The 19,861-nt window shown below is 41.0% G+C and overlaps 1 protein-coding gene across 8 annotated transcripts in view; it reads right to left on the reverse strand.

Annotated features, from left to right (window-relative positions):
- Positions 1-19,861, reverse strand: part of FRY (FRY microtubule binding protein) — a 329,636-nt gene that overhangs the window by 101,076 nt on the left and 208,699 nt on the right. For all 8 annotated transcript variants that reach the window (XM_070800572.1, XM_070800573.1, XM_019971430.2 and 5 more), the window contains 4 exons: positions 15,888-15,995; positions 6,785-7,043; positions 4,570-4,752; positions 2,185-2,271 (listed from right to left, as the gene is read on the reverse strand). In XM_070800572.1, the coding sequence (XP_070656673.1) occupies positions 2,185-2,271; positions 4,570-4,752; positions 6,785-7,043; positions 15,888-15,995 (637 nt within the window). The remainder of the gene's footprint in view (positions 1-2,184; positions 2,272-4,569; positions 4,753-6,784; positions 7,044-15,887; positions 15,996-19,861) is intronic.

Raw genomic sequence — 19,861 nt, forward strand, 5'->3', positions numbered from 1 at the left:
TGTGGACTGTAACCCACCAGGCTCCTCCTCCTCTTGCCTAGGATTCTCCAGGCAAGAATACTGGAGTGGGTTGTCATTTACCCCTCCTGGGGATCTTCCCAACCCAGGGATCGAACCAGTGTCTCTGATGTCTCCTGCATTGGCAGGTGGGTTCTTTACCACTAGTGCCCAAAAGATACCTGTATCTATCTGTATTTAATATCTATACATATAGGTATATACTTACATACTGATAACACACAGTTTCATGTATTTCATTCTCTTTTAAGTCCAGACTATCAAACTTGAGGAAAGTTTCAAATAATCTAGCTGCTGGGCCAGGAGATAGAATTGCTATTATATCTGTCGGGCACGAAAAGTGCTCCATTTTACCTGCAGGGTCTCTGAGTTCCCATGGAGCAGAGGGGTGGCCAGTGGCCTCCATGGTTAATGGACCGAAGAGGCATAGCTTCGGCTTCAAAGCCCGAGACTTAAGGCTCCAACACTGGCTCTGCCCAACGCCAGTGCCCTGGGAACATCTCTGAACCCCCCAGAGTCTGTCTGCTTAATTTATGACCTGGAAATGACAGTGCTGACCTCACCTAGTTTTTAAGTAAATGACACGAGATGAGGGATGTCAAACCCTTGCACAAAGCAGGCGCTGTTTCCCCCCATGCCTCTGCTCCCCTTTCTGTGCATCTTCTCACATGCGTCCCTGTTGACCTGGCCACCCCGGCTCAAGATTTAGATTCTGACAAACACAGAACAAAACCACGTGAACAGAATATGATCTGAAGGGAAACAAGATAAGTATATAAAACAATTACACCTGATGGTCTTATTTCATGTAAAAGCAATCTGAATTTCCAGACGAAGAGGTGGTGGTGGTTGTTGTTTGGTCCCTAAGTTGTGTCTGACTGTGTGTGAACCCGTGGACTGTAGCTTGCCAGGCTCCTCTGTCCATGGGATTCTCCAGGCAAGAATACTGGAGTGGGTTGCTATTTCCTTCTCCAGGGAATCTTCCCAGCCAAGGGATCAAACCCAAGTCTCCTGCACTGCAGGCAGTTATTACCACTGAGCCACCAGGGAGGGAGCACTATTCAGTGGTAGCATTATTCAGTATTACTGTTAAGGTTTGCACTGCTTGGCTAATAGTTTTAGTAATTTCACTAGTTTTAGTAATTACTGTTAATATTACAACCACAAGCAAGAACAGGGCTACTAAAAATAGGGACCTCTGTTCAATCTCAGTTAGAAAAGCGCACAAATTTATTTATAGCTCTTTGTCAAATATGCTTCTCTTCATTTATAATTATTTGCCTGGAATACACAAGGGGCATCAGCAATGTCAATTCTACAGATCCGCTCTGCCTCCCTTCAGTCATTTACCTAAAATCAATCCAAGTCTCATTACTGTGTTATACTGATTTTTTTAAATCAAGTAATTAAAATCCGTTTTACTTTCCCTTCTACTTGATCAGAAATTAAAAATTTGCCAATATGTGCTTTAAAACAAAGACTGTCCAAGAAGAATTAATTTAAAAAAATAAAATAAGACAAAGAATGTATTTGTGTAGCAGCTTGTGTCAAGCTCTATTATGCTCAGAGTCCAGATATGGTCAAGTTCAGGCCCTAACATACTATGTAACTATGGCCTCATCATTTTTGAGTTTCTATTCAAAAAAGAGAGTAACTGTGAAAGCATCTTGTAAATTGTAAAGCACATTAATATAGGCTATATAGAGCTTTAAGTGTAATAAATAAAACCAATAAATTTTTTAAAGGATCCTGAGAAATTTCTGAAGTTTCAGTTTGCAAAATTTGTATCCATCTTCCTCAGATTCAAATTCTGTTATAAATAAAGTTTTTATTTATTTGGCTGCTCCAGGGTTTAGTTGCAGCATGTGGTATCTAATTCTCCAACCAGGATCCAACCTGTGCCCCCTGCATTGGGAACGCAGAGTCTTAGCCACTGGACCACGAGGGAAGTCTCACAAATTTTCCTTTAAATTTATCTGAAGGTCTCCAGAACTAGTATCTAAAAAACTAAGTCTTGTTTGCCTAAGCACATCTATGTCAGTCTATTAACCTGACATAAAACCCCAGAATTCTTCTACATAGTTTTTTTCTTCATATCTCTTTTCCAGAGAGGCCCAGAGCTTATACTTAATGATTACCAGCAAGCAGGATCAAACGTGTACTTACTGAATCCGAAACTGCTACATGAATAAAACTTTCGAGGATGGAGGAACTTAGCTGATCCATGACATCAATCATAGGTCTGTCATCGTCCTGTACAGAAGGGAGGCGATTAGTCTCCATGGGAAAATGAGCCCTTCCACCCTCCCCACCGCCTTTGTCCAGCACAAGCAGCAGAACAGCTTGCAAGGTAGTGATAAGGGTTTTCGCACAGAAAAGTGAGTGCCGAGGTGTGAAAGGTAGGGGGTAAAACTCCCTGCGGTTCTGAGTTTAGTCTTACAAGCTTCAGAGGAAGAAAATTGGAGCTCCAATTTGACCTCGTACTGAAAAAGACACTTCAATTTCAAAAACTCATGTACATACACTTAATGAGACTGGAATCTAAACCTTAGGATCACACCTTATTCACTAAAGTGTTCAGGTCGTCATTAATTTTAAGGAATGCAAAAGCCACGAGAGTATGCTTTGCCAGACCATGATAAGGCTACATACTTAAGTCACTGATCTGCTAAAATAACATTAACTGTTGACTATGATTGAATTTCAGTCCCAAAGAAAGTGCACCGGAGACCGACCGCACCCTCTCTGCGGTCCCTATGTTGGGCACAGCTATTTGGTAAAAGAAGCAAACTGGGAAAAAAGCACAAGAGAAAACATCTTACAGGAAATTCTTCTACATGAATAGTGCTTATACACATGAACATGTGTATATTTGCCATTTTTAATATAGAGAGGCTCAGAAATATGAAATCATTTAATTAGAACCCTTATAGGAAAGCTTCGGAATGTCCTTACTTGGAATGTCCTCATTCATACTTGCATATGAATGAGAATGATTTCAAAAAAGTTGTGGCTGAAAAAAACAAACAAAAAAACAACCAAGCTTACGGATACAGAGAACAGATTAATTGGTTCCCAGGGATTGGGGGAGGGGTGGCAAAATGGGAAAAGGAAGAAAACAGTTATAAACTTCTGGCTATAAAATCAATAAGTCACACAGATGTAATATACAACATGGCAACTAGAGTTAACAAAACCATATCGCAAATTTAAAAGTTTCTAAAAGAGTAGATCTTAAAAGTTGCCACAAGGAAAAAAAAATCCTGTAGCCGTGAGTGGTGACGGATGTTAATTACTTGTTGTGGTGAACGTTTCACAATATAAACAACTACGGAATGCTGTACACTTGAAACAAATACTGTTGTATGTTGCTCGTATCTCAATAAAAAATTTTACCTAAAAAGACCAGCTGTGGCTGGTTAAAGAAAGCACCATATGAGAAGCATACTTAACACAGCTTGCTGAAGTAGCAAAGAACCTGGGCTTTAGAGGCATATATAAATATGGTTTTCAATTCTAGCTCTGCCACATCCTAGCTGCTGATTTTAGGTATGGCATTTAACCTCCCTAAACGTCACTCTAAGAATCTGTGCAATGGGAACAAAAACAGTATTGATTCTCAGGTTTTTGTGAGGTTATACCTGAGGTTATTCTCAGGTAATTATTAGCCTCACAATAATAATTATCATTATTACTATAGAGACTTAATGAAGGTTTATCGAAATACACCATGTCCTAAGAGATCCATTCACGAGATCCCAGAGATGTCCTAAAACACATCAGAAAGCTTGCTGTAGAAATGTGAACAGAAAGGACTGGGATACATTTGAAAATATTTTGTAAAGACAATGATCATTTTAAAACCAAGATTAGTGATTAAGAACAAGAAAATGGAAAGTAGCATTCTTCTAAATAAGCATGTGAAGTATGTCCTTCTTTCATCAACTTATGGATAGGGTTTGGCCACCTGTGCCGAAAGGCAATGAACCTTAACCTTACCCCTTAACCAAAACAAGGGCGTACAGCACTTGACCGAGTGCCGAAGAACAGCTGGAGACAATCATTAATTAACTAATTAGCTCATTTCTCTTGTCTCAAGAGGACATGCTTTCTTGTGATGCCATTTTTGTATCACTATTGAGATTAAACAACTTTCAGTAAGATAGAATGTTTGACACTTTGCTCATTCTAAACTGGAATGCATTGTTTTAGTTCATTCTCTACTATAAATGTAATAACAACTTAATTCTATGTACTCTGAACATTATGAAAGAAAATGTTCTGTTACTGAATCATAAGATTCACTTCTTCCCAAAGCACTATCACGTAGAAAATCAGGAATGGTCTATTCTATTGCCCACAGAATATATAACTTAGTTCCTGCAGATCAAAAGTACGATTTCACAATTAAAAACCCACCCTCTTTCAAAAATTATTTGTTGACATCATGTGACATGAAAGTACATAAAATAGTAATGCATTCTTTACAGTTTTTACACTTTGAAACTGTTGAAAGATATGAATTGGAAAATTCAGAAAAACAATCCATACCTCAGGCTGACCCAGAGCGACAAATAAAGCTCGAATTTCCTTGAGTATTAAAACAGACAGTTTGCGTGTGGCCACCTGGAAACTGCAGAGTAAAACCAAGGCAAAACCTTCCACAGCATGGAGCACACTGCAGTGGGGACCTCGCTCCGACTGGATTCGGTGGCTGGAGCCATTGGCAATTAGCTGTCGCGCAATGAAAAAAAAATTCTATGTTCAGAAAAACAACAGTGGAAGAAGTCGCCACTCTTCTATGTACGTCTGGCACATTTGACCTTGTAATACTAACATAAATTACACTGGCTTAGAACCAGACATGTCTATGAATTCATTATTATTCATGAAATATCACAGATCCCTTTTTTGTTTTCAGATCACTTACTACTTTGGAATACCATCAACCCTCTGGTAGTTCTAAAAAGGAATACCTTTTCAAAGACTATTAGTAAGAATAAAAACCACTTCTATCCACACCATTTGAGATGACTCTATATATTTAAAGTGACCTAATTTGGTTTTACTTAAATTCTCTATAGCGAATTCTCTATTTTAGTTAATTAAATTGAAGTTTCAAACGTTGACTTTCTAATCAGATTTGGTGACCTGTTTTCATGTTAGTTTTTAATCTGGGTTTTGCACGTTAAGGAGAAGGGTTCTGAAACTTCCCAAACCAAGTGAGTCTAAAACAAGAGCAAGCAGACAACAGGGCAGATTCCGCCTTCATTTCCAGCTTCCTTTTATAAGCATGTGCAACCCTTGTTTTCCTCCTTGTCATCTTTCGGTGAGTATAGGACACAAGGATGGAGAAATGCCCTGAACCTGCTCTCTGAGGTCAGCCCATCTGGGATCTAAATATTCTCATACTTCCTGAGCCTTGACATTCCTCAGACCCTCAGTTAAGCTCTTCTGCAGCCAGACAGTTCCTCTATGGGCTCATTGCCAGTGCCAAGTCATGCTGCCTGGGTTCTCCTCTGATTACACTCCTCCTCAGTGTAAATGAGGAATGCTCTTCAAAATGTTATCATTATTTTTTACCATTCAGGTTTGAGGCATGAAAGAATAAAGAAACCACAAGCCTACTTTCTTCTCTGGATAGTGGAGAAAGCAACTAATTTGTGGCTGACTAAGGAAATCCAACCAGTCCATTCTAAAGGAGATCAGTCCTGGGTGTTCTTTGGAAGGACTGATGCTAAAGCTGAAACTCCAATACTTTGGCCACCTCATGCGAAGAGTTGACTCATTGGAAAAGACTCTGATTCTGGGAGGGACTGGGGACAGGAGGAGAAGGGGACGACAGAGGATGAGATGGCTGGATGGCATCACCAACTCGATGGACATGAGTTTGAGTGAACTCTAGGAGTTGGTGATAGACAGGGAGGCCTGGCGTGCCACAATTCATGGGGTTGCAGAGAGTCTGAGTCACGACTGAGCGACTGAACTGAGGGACAAAAGAAACCAGTGGGCAGCTAACTTTTATATATCTGCATCCACATCTAACCCTATATCCATATTCATATCTATATCCGTATCTGCTTTAGATTCATATCCACATCAACCTCTATAATGCACATCCAACTCCATGTTTATACTCATATTCATATGCCTTAGACTCATAGCCATCTCTGCTCTAGATTCATATCCATATCTACCTCTATAATCCACTCCATCTCTATATTCATATATCTATATTCATATACCTTAGACTCATACCAATATCTATATCCATATCTGCTCTAGATTCTTATCCATATCTAGAGCCATAAATACATTCATATCCAGTTCTAAATCCTAATTCATATCCACATTCAGCTCTAGATCCATATGCATATCTAGATACATATCCATACCTAGATCCATCTCCACATCTACATCTAGATCCACAGCCACCTCTATTATCTCTTCCCTATGGTCATCTGCTCATACAAACAGATTTTGAAACCTAATTCTCTGAAAGAAAACAATTTCTACTTTCTAAATGCTTTGTTAGTAAGTCTAACCTGATGTGACATAATCATGCCCTGAGTTTCTTGGTCACAGTTTAAGCAGATTGCAAAACTCAGGGTCACTCCTTGGAAGAAACTTCCTAGACAGCTGAAAGTAAGAACCCAGCAGGTTCTCTGGGCTGCCACTTTTATATATATATATATATACACACATACATACATACACACATACTCTGTAAAAGAACATCAATTAATGGGAAGAGGGTGAAAATTACCTCTGCATTTCTGATTTTGTTGGCCTGTTCGTAGACTTTTCCTTGCGTTTGTATGACCAGTTTCCACTGGGTAAGCAGCTGGAGCAGGAGCTTGAGGGATGAATCAAGGAGTGTGTGATGCATGTCATTTACTTCCCGAAGCAGGAAGTTGGTGAAGCCAAATAGGACATCTTCCCTCCAATCTGAGAAGTCAACAAGTAAACCCTGAAGAGAATTCTGGGCAATATGTCGCAGTTCATCATCCATATGAATAGAGAGCCTGTAAGATGAATAAAGACAATGACGTCATTTACTAGTTTTTCTTCTATAGCCTAAAGGAACACATATAGGGCTTTGCTTTTATCTGTGTTTGAAAATGGGTTGCCCTCACCTAATATGACAGTTTTCACTCAGCTCTCCTAATGTTAACATCTTATGTAACCACGGCAGTTGATTAGAACTAAGATGTTAATATTGGTTTGATGCTATTAACTAAAATACAGATTTTATTCAGATTTCACCAGTTTTCCATTAATGTCCTTCCTGTTTCAGAATGCAATCCAAGGTACCATGTTGCATTTAGCTGTATATATTTTTTAATACATTACTGACTATAAAATAAGCTCTAATAGTATCAAAGCTTATGACTCTTCAAGATGGTACTGGAGAAACTAAGGGACTTGTCCACAAGTTGAGTGAAAATGAATAATTAAAAGTTAGGTCAGTTATCCTCAATTGGTTTTGCCCCACCAAGGGATTTTTGGCAATGACTAGAGACATTACTGGTTGCCAAACTTGGGAGGGTGCTCCTGGTATCTGAGTAGAGGTAGAAGCCAAGGATGCTGCTAAACATCCTCCAACGCACAGGACAATGCCTATGACAAAGAATTATCTGGCCGAAAATGCTGATAGTGAACAGCTTATTCTATGATCAGTATTCCATGTTATAGCTATATCATAGTTTAATATTCATCCTGAATGGCATAAGGATAGTTTCTGTGTTTTGATTATAAGAAATAAAGCTTCTATTAACATTCATGTAAAATAAAATGCTGATAATGCCAAAGTTGAGAAATCTTGAGTTTGTCAACTGAAGAATAACTGTATTTGTGATTTAAGCTAGAACACAAATAATATTAAATCTCAACAATGGTATGCAGCATTAGAGCTAACATCACCCTTTATAGATTTACTCATTCACTTATTTAATATTCACACATTTTTGAGGCCCTCCTAAGATTCAGCCCTTGGATTGGCTGTGTTTACCGGGTAGAGTGTTAGCTAGAGTGAGGTGTGAGACAGGCCTGGAGAGGGAGCGGGGTGGTTCGGTAGAGGGTCTGTGGGCCACCCAAGGAGGTGATGTAGCACTAAGAGGTTTGCGTGTACACTCTGGAGTCAGAGCACCTGATCGCTGTCTTTGCCTCTGTCACGCACAGCTATGTGACCATGTGCTAGTTGCTGAACCTCTCAGCCTCTGAGTCCCAGTCAGAAGACTGGGATAACAGCTGTACTTGTATCTCATAAGCCTGCTGTGAGCTCCTCTGAGATGATCCACGCACAGTGTTGAGCAGCACACCAAGCATGGAGTATATGTGAGCACCTGGTGCATGGGAGCTCTTATTACTGGAAGAAAATGAATTGACTCTGAAAGTTACAGGGGGAAGTAACAGGATGAGGCTCACATCTGAGGGAAAAATAAGTTAGGCAGGAATACGGAGGGTGCCTTGAAGAAGTCACAAGACTGAGGGCAGAGACCATCTGGGAGGTCATTACAATGACTCAGGCACCAAGTGGCAGGGGCCTGACCCAAGGAAGAGAAGACGCGAGGAAGGGAGAGATGGAGAGTGAAGATACCTAGGATACAGACTTTCCAGGGCTTAGCAGTCTGGAAGTGTTCAGTGTTCAAGAAGAAGGTGGCCGAGTCAACAGGGGCCCCCATTAAGTAGAACATAATATCCTCAACCAATAGAAAAAGAAATTGTGAACCAGAGTGGTTAAGGAACTTTCTCAAAGTCCAGGATTCCAGCTCAGGACTTCTCATCTTTTATGCAAAGTTTTCTCCAAAAAACAGGTCTGGAACAGTTACATATTTTTGAATAGACAGCATTTCAAAAACTTGATATGGAATATCCTTATTCTCTAGAGCAGGGGCTCCCAACCTCCGGGATCTAATGCCTGATGATCTGAGGTGGTGCTGATGTAATAATGATAGATATAAAGTACACAATACATGTAATGAGCTTGATTCATCCTGAAACCACCCCCCTGCCCATTGCCCCATCTGTGGAAAAATTGTCTTCCATGAAACTGATCCCAGGTGCCAAAAAAGTTGGGGACCACTGCTTTAGAGCATGAAGTACACTAATTGGTCCAAATTTGACCAGATAACCAGGCAAAAGCTCATTCATAAGCAGGAAAGATGTATTTTCTGTTCTAAAAGCAAGTCAAGTTCTACAAAGATGCTGAGAAGGAAAAGCTAATTCTTCAGGGCAGACTTGCTATTAAGTCTGCAATTATCAAGCAGATCACAGTTGCCAAAAGAACACACAGAGGTCTTAAACCTGGGGCTTCTAATTAAGGACCAAGGCAGGCCATCACAAACTTCCTTTGTATTTCAATCCATTTCTGTTATAGAAACCACCCAGTTTGTGCTATTTTATTATATATAAGAAATCAGGCAGGCACATTTCTTTAGAGTCAAAGTCAAGAAAAAAACCATGGCACGGTCCATTTAGATGAAGCTTTTAAGAAGTTCCAGTACTTTCGGATCTCCAATGAGACTCACTCTACTCTTCATCTCACTTTGTCATCATTCACAATTTGCAATCTGGAATCTGTCTTCATTTTAAACTGACAGTGTGGGATCACAATAAGGACTCTGAGAGTCTGAAGTTGGTGCAGCCCTTGCTATTTTTGGTGACCACTGCTCTTGAAATAATGGTATTCACATGCTTGACTGGTGAAAACACTCAAAAACATTCCTGGAGTACGAACAGACAGGACCAGGGAGGGGAGAGAGCTTTGGGAATAGAAGGCCCAGTTGATAACAGAAGTGGAATGTTTGTGGAAGAAAAAGGTCCAGTGTCACGGAACTGACATGGGGTGAAAATAACATCAAGGCAAGACTGAGTGGCAGCAGGTGAGAGAGAAGAGGAAGAAGTTGTGAGAAGGGTTGGGGTCCCCCCACCCCTGCACCTTGTGCTGTGTGATCACATACAATTGCTGCTTCTTCTACCCAGAACTTTCTCATTTTCACTTCTGTTAGATTTTTAACCAGATAATCACAGCATCATCTTGTGAAACACACGGGATTGAATATTATAAAAGAGAAAGTGGGAAAAAGATTTTAGCTAACTAAAAAGGAAAAGAAGACTCAGAGGTAAACGAGAAAGATGCTCAGCCACCCCGAGGATGCAGGAAGTGGTGGAAGGCTGTGTGGTGCTGGCCGACCTACTCGCAGCCTCCTGGTCCAGTGAGTGATGAGTGGCTGAGGAGAGGGCACCCCCAAACCCCCGCAGGGCCATCCCACTGAGAAACCGGAAAAGGATGGGTTCTTGCCTGTAACATAAACACCTGTGATTACAATAAACAGCAGTCCTGTGAGAATCTGGAGGCTGCAACTGAGAGAGAAGAGAGACGTTTAGAGAAGGCAACTCAGGAAGTCTGACCAGCTTGGGGGACCTGAGGGAAAATTTCTAAGAAGCTGATCTGGTTTCCAGGAGCCGAAAATGGGGTCACAAGTATATGGTTACACACAAGACCACTGACAGGGCTTGAAAGGACTCCACCATGACACAGGAGTCAAGCATACCCCCAAAATCGCTACTGCCAATGTCAACTGCATGTGTCATCCCCTCATCCCCCTCTCCACTGGCAGCTGGCATGGGGTTCAGGGACCAGAGTGGCCTGATTCAACAGGTGGCCACGGCCAATGGTCCCGAGGCCCTGCTTGGAGTCCGGGGTGTAGGTCAGGGGTGTAGTGTGAGCACTATGCTGAGTAAGGATGTGGGTAAAGTGGGGAAAACCCAGAGCCTGAACAAGGCCACCTTCTTTGTTGGTCAGACCAGACAAACCACTGAACCAAAAATAATTCCGTAAAGGTGAGCTCCACTTCAGGTGGAGTTGGCTCAGTCGCTTTGAAGAGTTTTGTTGCTGGAGGTACGCTGGGAGTGATTGCAAATTCACAAACTACACCCAGAAGAAAATCTCCATTAGGAAGGACAGCCTCCTTTCAACTCTGGCAGGACTGACCAAAGGTTATCAGACGTATGAGGGACCTGCTGGCCCACAGCATCACCAAGGGCAGAAGGGGAAGAAATGGTTGTGAAGGGAAAGCCCAGAGGGAGACCAGGGTTTCTAAGAGGAGCAACACATGCTGACAAGTGGACTGTTCACCTCTGTAATGTTCACACCAGAAGCAGTGGAAATTTCCTCTCTAAGGTGTTAAGAGAATGAGCTTCCACTGTTTACAGTGCTTTGAACTACATCTCAATTAAAATGCAAAAATAAGATGAAGTGTTCTAACAAGGACCTACTGTGTAGCACTGGGAATTCTGGTCAATGTTACGTGGCAGCCTGTATGGGAGGGGAGCTCGAGGGAGAATGGAGACATGTGTAATACATGTAATGTGTGGCTGAGTCTCTTCCCTGTTCACCTCAAACTGTCACAAACATTGTCTGTTTATTGGCTATATTGTTTAGTTGCCAAGTCTTGTCTGACTCTTTGTGATCCCATAGACTGCAGCCCGCCAGGCTCCTCTGTCCATGGGATTTCCCAGGCAAGAATACTGGAGTGGGTTGCCATTTCCTTCTCCATAATTGGCTATACCCCGGTACAAAATAAAAAGTTAAAAAATAGTAAGATAAAATTATAAAGTAAAAAAAATATAATTAAGGGGTTTATTGAGGCAGTTTGTTCTCACCTGGCTACTCAAAACAGCCACCCTCTGCTATATACACACAGGCTAAAGAACCAACGATGAATGGTAAATTTAAGTATTTTTCAGATACCACCAAAGGTTGTGGAACTGTGAACGCATGACCTCAAAGTTCTACCAACTGAAAAGAAACACTGCATAAAATGTGCATAAATTGCATAAAACCAATGACATCTGTCACTTCCATTCTGCTTCAGGAAAATTCTATAAATTTGAGCAACTGACTTTTACTCTTCTGAAATTCAAGCTCCTTGTCTGAAAATAGGAATGAACGTGTGCCCACTTTCCTAACGTGTATATGAAACTGCACTGTACATCGTGGCACAGTATGCTATTCAGATTCAAAGATGCCTAAAAATAACAACTAACATTTGCTCAGAGCTTACTGTGTTCTAGCCCTGATGTTAAGTGATTTGTATGCATTGTTTAATTCTCACAAGCCTATTTCATATTGTTGAAAGGAGGGTCAGCAAACCCTGAATGCAACTAGAGTGCTACAGGAAGTGACGAAGAGCCTGTGGACTGTTGGGTGGACAGGTCCTTCCTGTTGTCAAGGGCAGAGCAGGAAACATTCAGGAAGTTAAAGAGAAAAAAGATGGCAATTGCTAAGGAGAAGAGTAAGCTCCCCCATCTTTGCTTCTGGTTCAGACAGTAAAGAATCCACCTGCAATGCAGGAGACCAGAGTTTGATCCCTAGGTTGGGAAGATCCCCTGGAGAAAGGAAAGGCTTCCCATTCCAGTATTCTGGCCTGGAGAATTTCATGGATAGAGGAAACTGGCGGGCTACGGTCCATGGAGTTGCAAAGAGTTGGACACGACTGAGCAACTAACACTTTCACTTTTCACTTTGACTTGAATTGCTGGGAAGGGAGCCTCTGGAGGACAATCCTTGAAACTCCTGTCACTAAAAACTGACACTTGCCATCTACCTCTACAAAGATTAAATTATGAGCCGTTGCAGCTGCTGACCTCCAACACCTTCTGAAAGGAGTTTCAGGGTGGAGATCAGGAATGAGGCACACTGTGCTCTGGGAAAAACTGGCAGAGCAGGCCTTCAGATAGCAAGATATTTTCAGAAGATTTTATGAGCCTAATTCTTGTATCTCCTCATATCTAGAAAAGCACGAAAATCCATCATGGTGACATGTGCTCCTCACAAATAGCAGCTGCCTTCAAGAGACTAGCAGAAACCTTCTGCAAAAAATACATAATCGATTTCACGTATTTCCCCTTCACGGAAATCACATATATACTTGACCTTCCACAGAGCTCTTTGGAGCAGTTTCTCAGAGCTGTCTGAAATGCTGTCTCCCGGGCTACAGCCCTTACTTTGCCCCCAATAAAACCTAACACAACTTTCACCCTGTATCAGTATATATATATTTTCAGTCGACACTCATTCAGGGAACTGAGCTGTGAGGGGCAGCAGAGCCTGCATGAAAGTTGGTTTGCCGATTATGAAGCAAACCAAGTTTTTCTCCAGTAAAAATGTACCATGGATGTACACGAGACTGTCTGAAATAAAAGGGCTCACACCTCTCTGATGAGACCGTGTCAGAAGTCAACTGAATCCAAATGTGACTGGACTGTAGGGGAATAAAGTGAGTGAAGGCTTGGAACCCACATTTACTGCTCTTCAGCTCCTTCACTCCTGTCCTGTGACCTTCTTGAGAGCTGAAGGGGATCGTTTTCTCATAGGTCAATGGACCCAGTGTGAGGGCCAGCTCTCTGAGTTATCCTTCCCCTGAGAGAATGGCCTCCAGCTTCTTTTGAAGCTTATGAAAAAGGCCTCTTCACAGGCTTCCCATATAAGTCCAGTCATCTTCTCGACTTCACCCCGAGACTTGAACTCTCAAGAATATTTATTTGTTCTTTCCCCTCATAAAAACAGGACCCATTGCTTTGGGCTCTGTAAGAATGTACACAATAATAAACACAATACACTATAAATAGCATTGCCATTCCAACCACGTCTGACAGAATTCCCTCCTGACATGCCAGGCACGGAGGGTTTGCAGACCCAGGCGTCACTGGACGCTAACAAGGTGATTCCAGAGGTAAGACTCTCCCACTCAGATTTACAGCAGAAGAGCACTAGAGATGTTACCAAAAGGCTGCACGACATTTAAAAACTTAGCATTTCAAAGGGCTTACTTACATAATCATCACCAATTAGAAAGTCACTGAAATAAGTGAACTTTGCTTCTACTTCAATTTAACTGATAACAGTCTTTTTCCTGTTGACATTTTCTTTCAGATGAACCAAGTGCTGCCAGGTCATCTGTCTTTCAGCCCTCTCAACAGGCTTGTAAGAAAAGACAGGCTGAGGGGTTAAATACTTCGTCTTGATCACTTGGCTAGTCAAATGGCAAAGCAGAGAAGCAAAATTCAAGATTTCCCAACGGAATCAGTATTGGTCCCATTTTGGGGCACCTCCCCCACAACTTTCAAGATGCTGGCCCCTCATTCTCTTGCCTGGAAAATTCCAGGGACAGAGGAGCCTGGCAGGCTACAGTCCATGGGGTCACAAAGAGTCAGACACAGGTTCAGTTGAACTTGAGAGGCCACGGAGAGTGGTCTTTTGTCCCCTGATTCCACACTGCCCCTGAAGCCCTCTCACTCAGCGCCTCTCCTCTGTGGAAATATTAACACTGGTCTTCTGGTCACACCACCCTCCCCACTGCTGTCTATGGCAAATGGACAGGCTGCACCTCTACGTTTTGGGCGGACTTTGGCACTTGTCTCACAGCTTTTCTTTACTGTCAGTCTTTGCTATCACTCTGGGAGACTCCGTATTAGCCTGGATGGTCCTTTAGAGTATCTTGGTCTCTTTCTTCCTTGGCTCCTCCCATCTCCAAATAACCATGTTTATCATTCACTGGGAATCCACCCTCTGTGCGTAAGTGCTTAGTTACTCAGTCGTGTTTCACTCTTTGCAACCCTACGGAACTATAGCCCGCCAGGCTCCTCTGTCCATGGGATTTCCCAGGCAAGCATACTGGAGTGGGTTGCCATTCCCTTGTCCAGGGGTTCTTCCCAACCCAGGGATAGAGCCTGGGTCTCCCACATTGTAGGCAGATTGTTTACCATCTGAGTCACCAGGGAAGTCCCATTGATAAATAAGGTTATGCATAATACATCTTTAATCCAATCAGCATCAATATCTGTTATCCCTCTCTGGGCTTCCCAACATTATCAGATTAACCAGCCAGAAATGATACTTTCTTTTATCATGTTATTCTCCACAAGTCCAAACACCTCAGCTAGTAGTAAAGATTAGTTGAAAATATGCCTCTCCAGTCATTTCTATTTCTTTTTATCATGGGGTTTCCAAACTCATTTTTCTTCTCTTTTTCAAATTATGATGACTTTTGTTCTTCCTTCTTCCACCCTTCCCACAAACCCCATTTCTAATGATTCTGTCTTTCAAATGTATTCAGGTTATAAGTCACTTATGATTTTTAAGTTAAAGACATGCATAACTGTCAACCAGAACTTCAGATCAACATGAGAAAAATCAAGCTTACTTAACTACAATAATATCATTTCATTCAAAGCAAATTAACCTGAGGTTCAAGCTGGACTGTGCATTCTTATGGAGGATGGTGCGGGATAAATGTATGGATTTTGGAAGCTTTCTGAAGTACAAAACTTAGCTTGGGATCCCTGTTTCTTGGCCCTCCAGGGGTGTGGGTCTCAGATTGAGAATCAGATCCTGGACGAACTTTATCCTGAACAGACTCATCTCATGTCCTGGTCCCGCCTCTGTCCTTGTCCTCACGTCACTCCTTCTGCATTTCTGATTCTGTCTTTCCTTCAAGGGCAGCTCAAGTTCCACCATCTTCCAGGAGTCACCTGCTGCCATCCCCAGACCACAGTAATCCTCCTACCCTGTGATTTCAGGTATCACATATTTTGTGTGCCATTAATTTGCAGAAGTTCAGGCTTTAGATTACTACTTACCTTATGTGCTTATGTCTTTGCTTCTATATTGCATTTTAAACCTCTTGAGCATGGGAGTTAAAAAAAAAACTGAAACCAAAAACATTTCTTTACTCTTTCTGGGCATGCTAGACAGTACTGAGAATTAATAAATGTCCATTTTTTAATGATCATTCTTTTACGAATCATGACAAAGGATTAAAATTGAGTTTGGTCAAAAAAGGCCCACCACAGTCCTCACCTACCTCGCCAGCAGGTCAATAAGTTCAAGCTTTGACATCCCATCAGGAAGCAGTCGAGGAATAGCAGCAACACAGGTCCTGAAAAGATCTATTTTTGGCTTTCTCTCACCCCTGGAATGTGAAGACAAAGTTTAAACATAAGTCAAAGGTTGTGAAAACATTTTTAAAAATTGGTCAAATATGTAAACAAAGACTAGAATCAAGGCCTTCTGAATCACCGCCTGGTATCTGCTCCATATTATTTTTTAAAAACAAAACTATTTTAGTGCTCTTTTAAGCTTTAATAGCCTCAAAAGTATAAATGATAGAAACTCACAAAAGCTATCCTTTGATAGTTTAATTTTAAAAATTCCTTTTATACTTATTTAGTTTGTGAGTTCTCAATAATACATTTTTAATTAAAATTTTTTGTTTTATCAAACATCAGCTAGCTTTAAAAAAGCATTACAATTAAAATTCCATGTTATTCTTAATATTTATGCCCTTTATAGCTTGGCCAGTTCTAAGAGAACTTACGAACATGTAAATGTTGGACAGAGATAAATATCTGAAGAGGAAAATGTCAGTAGCAGAAGCATTCTATCATACATCTTTCCATTCAGTGGCTTTCTGTAGGTTTGGTCCCTGTGGGCTGCCATAAGGATACTGAATTTACTAAAATGCCTAAATGCACCAGCATGTAATAAATGTATTGTAGTCATTCCTACATTCAGCATTGAAAAACAGGATTTTAATATATACAAGAAATGGTGCCTCTAACAAACACAAAATCCGAAAGCTTCTCTCTCTAATGAGTTATGCTTCTTCTCTTAGAGTCCCCACTGCTGGTTTTCACTTTTTTTTTTAGTACATCCCAAAATAAGTCTTTCATATTGTCAAGTAAAATCCTGAAATGTATATAATTGTGCACCCATTTCTGTTTTTTAAAATTATACCAATGGTCCTGACCTCTATGGAGATTTCGTCTTTCTAAGATAATTAATGTTTTCTATGGGGCTTCCCTGGTGGCTCAGCTGTAAAGAACCTGCCTGCCAATGCAGGACATGCAAGAGACTCAGGTTCGAGCCATGGGTTGGGAAGATTCCTGGAGAAGGAAATGGCAACCCACTCCAGTATTCTTGCCTGGAGAATCCCATGGACTGAGGAGACTGGTGAGCTACAGTCTACGGGGTCACAAAAGAGTCAGACACAATTGTGTGACTAAACAAACAACAATGCCTTCTATATTCTGCTGTAAAATGTGAAGGGAAAACATAAATTTGGTGATAAATTACTTCAATTTTTACTAGTTTAAGTAGGTAACTGATTCTTAATCATATATTTTATCAATAACCTTTACGGGAAAACTAAATTACACATCAAATCTTTGAAATAACTTAAGTGATAAAATAAAACAGCATATTTAAATTCTGATTTACTCCTCTGAGAATAAATGTAGAATCGGCACCAAATTAACACAGTCCTAGGGATTAGGGGCAGGAGGAAAAGGGGACGACAGAGGATGAGATGGCTGGATGGCATCACCGACTTGATGGACGTGAGTCTGAGTGAACTCCAGGAGATGGTGATGGACAGGGAGGCCTGGCGTGCTGCGATTCACGGGGTCGCAGAGAGTCGACACAACTGAGCAACTGAACTGAACTGAACTGAGGACACAATAATGAAAATACAAAGTAGCACAGAAGCAATTTCTTCCTGGAACAGCATATTCTATTCTGTGTCAGAACAGAAATGTAACGAGCAGAATCCATGCTCTCTGTAAGCTAAAGAGGATAATCGGACAGCAATTTTGCTCTGTGACTACTTTTTAGCATGTGTTTGTAACTTTGTTAGGAATGAATACAAAACTGTTTATGCAAAAAATAAGAGACATCTGTCATTTCTAAAATACTTTGTTTTTGTGGGAAGTTGTAAAGATTATTTTCTCTCATTTTCCATGGTCATTTTGCAGGGGATGTACACAGACTCTGTACAGTGGCCTCCAATCAACTGAAGGAAGGAGCAGACTTCAAATGATATCTGTGACGGCCAGACAGAGTTAGAGCCTGGTGACTGATGTGAGTGCTCATGTGTGACACACAGAGTCATTTCAATAGCTCTCCTGATGTGCTCTCCAGATGTTTTAAACACCTGGGATTACTTTCCTATCTGCCGGAAAACAGCCTGACCCTGCCTGGCCTGATGTGTATGACAAATTCTGCCAGACAGAATTCCCAGCTGATAAAGCGAGCCCAGATTAGAAACTCTCAGTGGTGCCTGGTTTCCTTTTACTGCAGTCCTCACTCCCTCGGCTTTTATAGGAAGTGTATGAGTCCCCCAAATGACGTGTGTGTGTGCACCCAGTCCTGTCTGACCCTTTGTGGCCCCATGGATTGTAGCCCGCCAGGCTCCTCTGTCCGTGGGACTCTCCAGGCAAGAATACTGGAGTGGGTTGCTATTTCCTACTCCAGGGGGATCCTCCCAACCTGGGGATCAAACCTGTATCTCTTGTATGCCCAGCATTGGCAGGTGGGTTCTTTACCACCAGTGCCACCTGGGAAGCCCCAAATAACATAGTATTTATTAACAGACATTATATAATTATTATTAACAATCATATTATTGTATTTACAATTATTACCATTTTTGCCAGCATAAAGCACAAGAGGGATGAGAAATGGAAACAAAGCAACACAGAATGCTTCATGTTCAAGTTCACACCCTACACAAGGCCTGGACCAACCTCAAATACCAACTCCAATAACCATTTCCATTAGCATGGTGTTGACCTCAACTCTCTTTCCCTAAATGCTTATATGATTCTCTAATGTTTCTCCTTGTTTTTTAGAAATGCAGCCATGAAATATTTTCCACTCAAGGGTCTGCTTTAAAACCTAGCACAAAAACTCTTTCTAGTCCAATTTGAGGGTCTTAAGATGGTTGACTAGGAAAAAGTAAAGAATCACCTTAGAAAAGGTTTGAGGTATTACTAAAATACAAATGAAATGTTTACACTTACATTTAAACCTGTACCCTTTTAAGGTTTTGAATATGTTTTAGTCCTGACCTGTTCTATGACCTCTGCATTACAAACATAGTTTTCCTTTATTTATTATTATTGTTTTGGCAGCACCACATGACTTGCAGGATCTTAAGCTTCCCAACCAGGGATGAAACTCATGTCCCTAGCAGTGGAAGTGTGGAGTCATAACCACTGGAAGGCCAGGGAAGTCCCTCATAGTTTTCTTTTAAACATCTTTCAATTCTTGACTGTTTTCAAAGGAAACAACTATATGGAGGAAGTTTTAAAAGCACTTCTTGTATCTTCTACATTATCAATTGAAAATTGCTTAAACATATTCAAAGAGTACATAATAAGGAAGTTAAAGGTTTATGGACAATCTGGCAATTTGTGGGATAAGTACTAGAGCTGTAGACAAGATATTCACTGTTATTAACTTTGGTCACTATCACTTCTGCTACCATTTCGGCTGAAATGTCTATAGCAACGTGCACTCCACATCATTTCAATCAAATGATTGGCAAGCTACGGAAAATATACATTGTATAACCCATTTTTATAAAAAAAGTATATATTTGCGTTGACATTGGGAAACTCTGGAATAAATCACCCTTAATAAAGGAAGGGCTGCAGATTTTAAGTGGAGCTCTGTAGAGGAGGTTTTCATTTTAACTTGCCATGCTGCTAAATATGCTTTAAAAATAATTCTGTATTTTTAACTTTATTTTATCATGTTTTGTTTCACTGTACTTTGCTTTTAACATACTAACGTTAATACACACCTATAACATGAACTTCCCTACACAGGTAACAACCTTCCTGCTAATGGTAATACTTAGAACTGGATATGCTAAGAATCAGCCTGCCAACATGGAAACCACAGGAGATGAGAATTTGATCCTTGGGTCAGGAAGTTCCCCTGGAGTAAGAAATGGCAACCCATTCCAGTATTCTTGCCTGGAGAAGTCATGGACAG

Source organism: Bos indicus, chromosome 12 (assembly GCF_029378745.1).
Source record: "Bos indicus isolate NIAB-ARS_2022 breed Sahiwal x Tharparkar chromosome 12, NIAB-ARS_B.indTharparkar_mat_pri_1.0, whole genome shotgun sequence".
Classification (NCBI taxonomy): Eukaryota; Metazoa; Chordata; class Mammalia; order Artiodactyla; family Bovidae; genus Bos; species Bos indicus.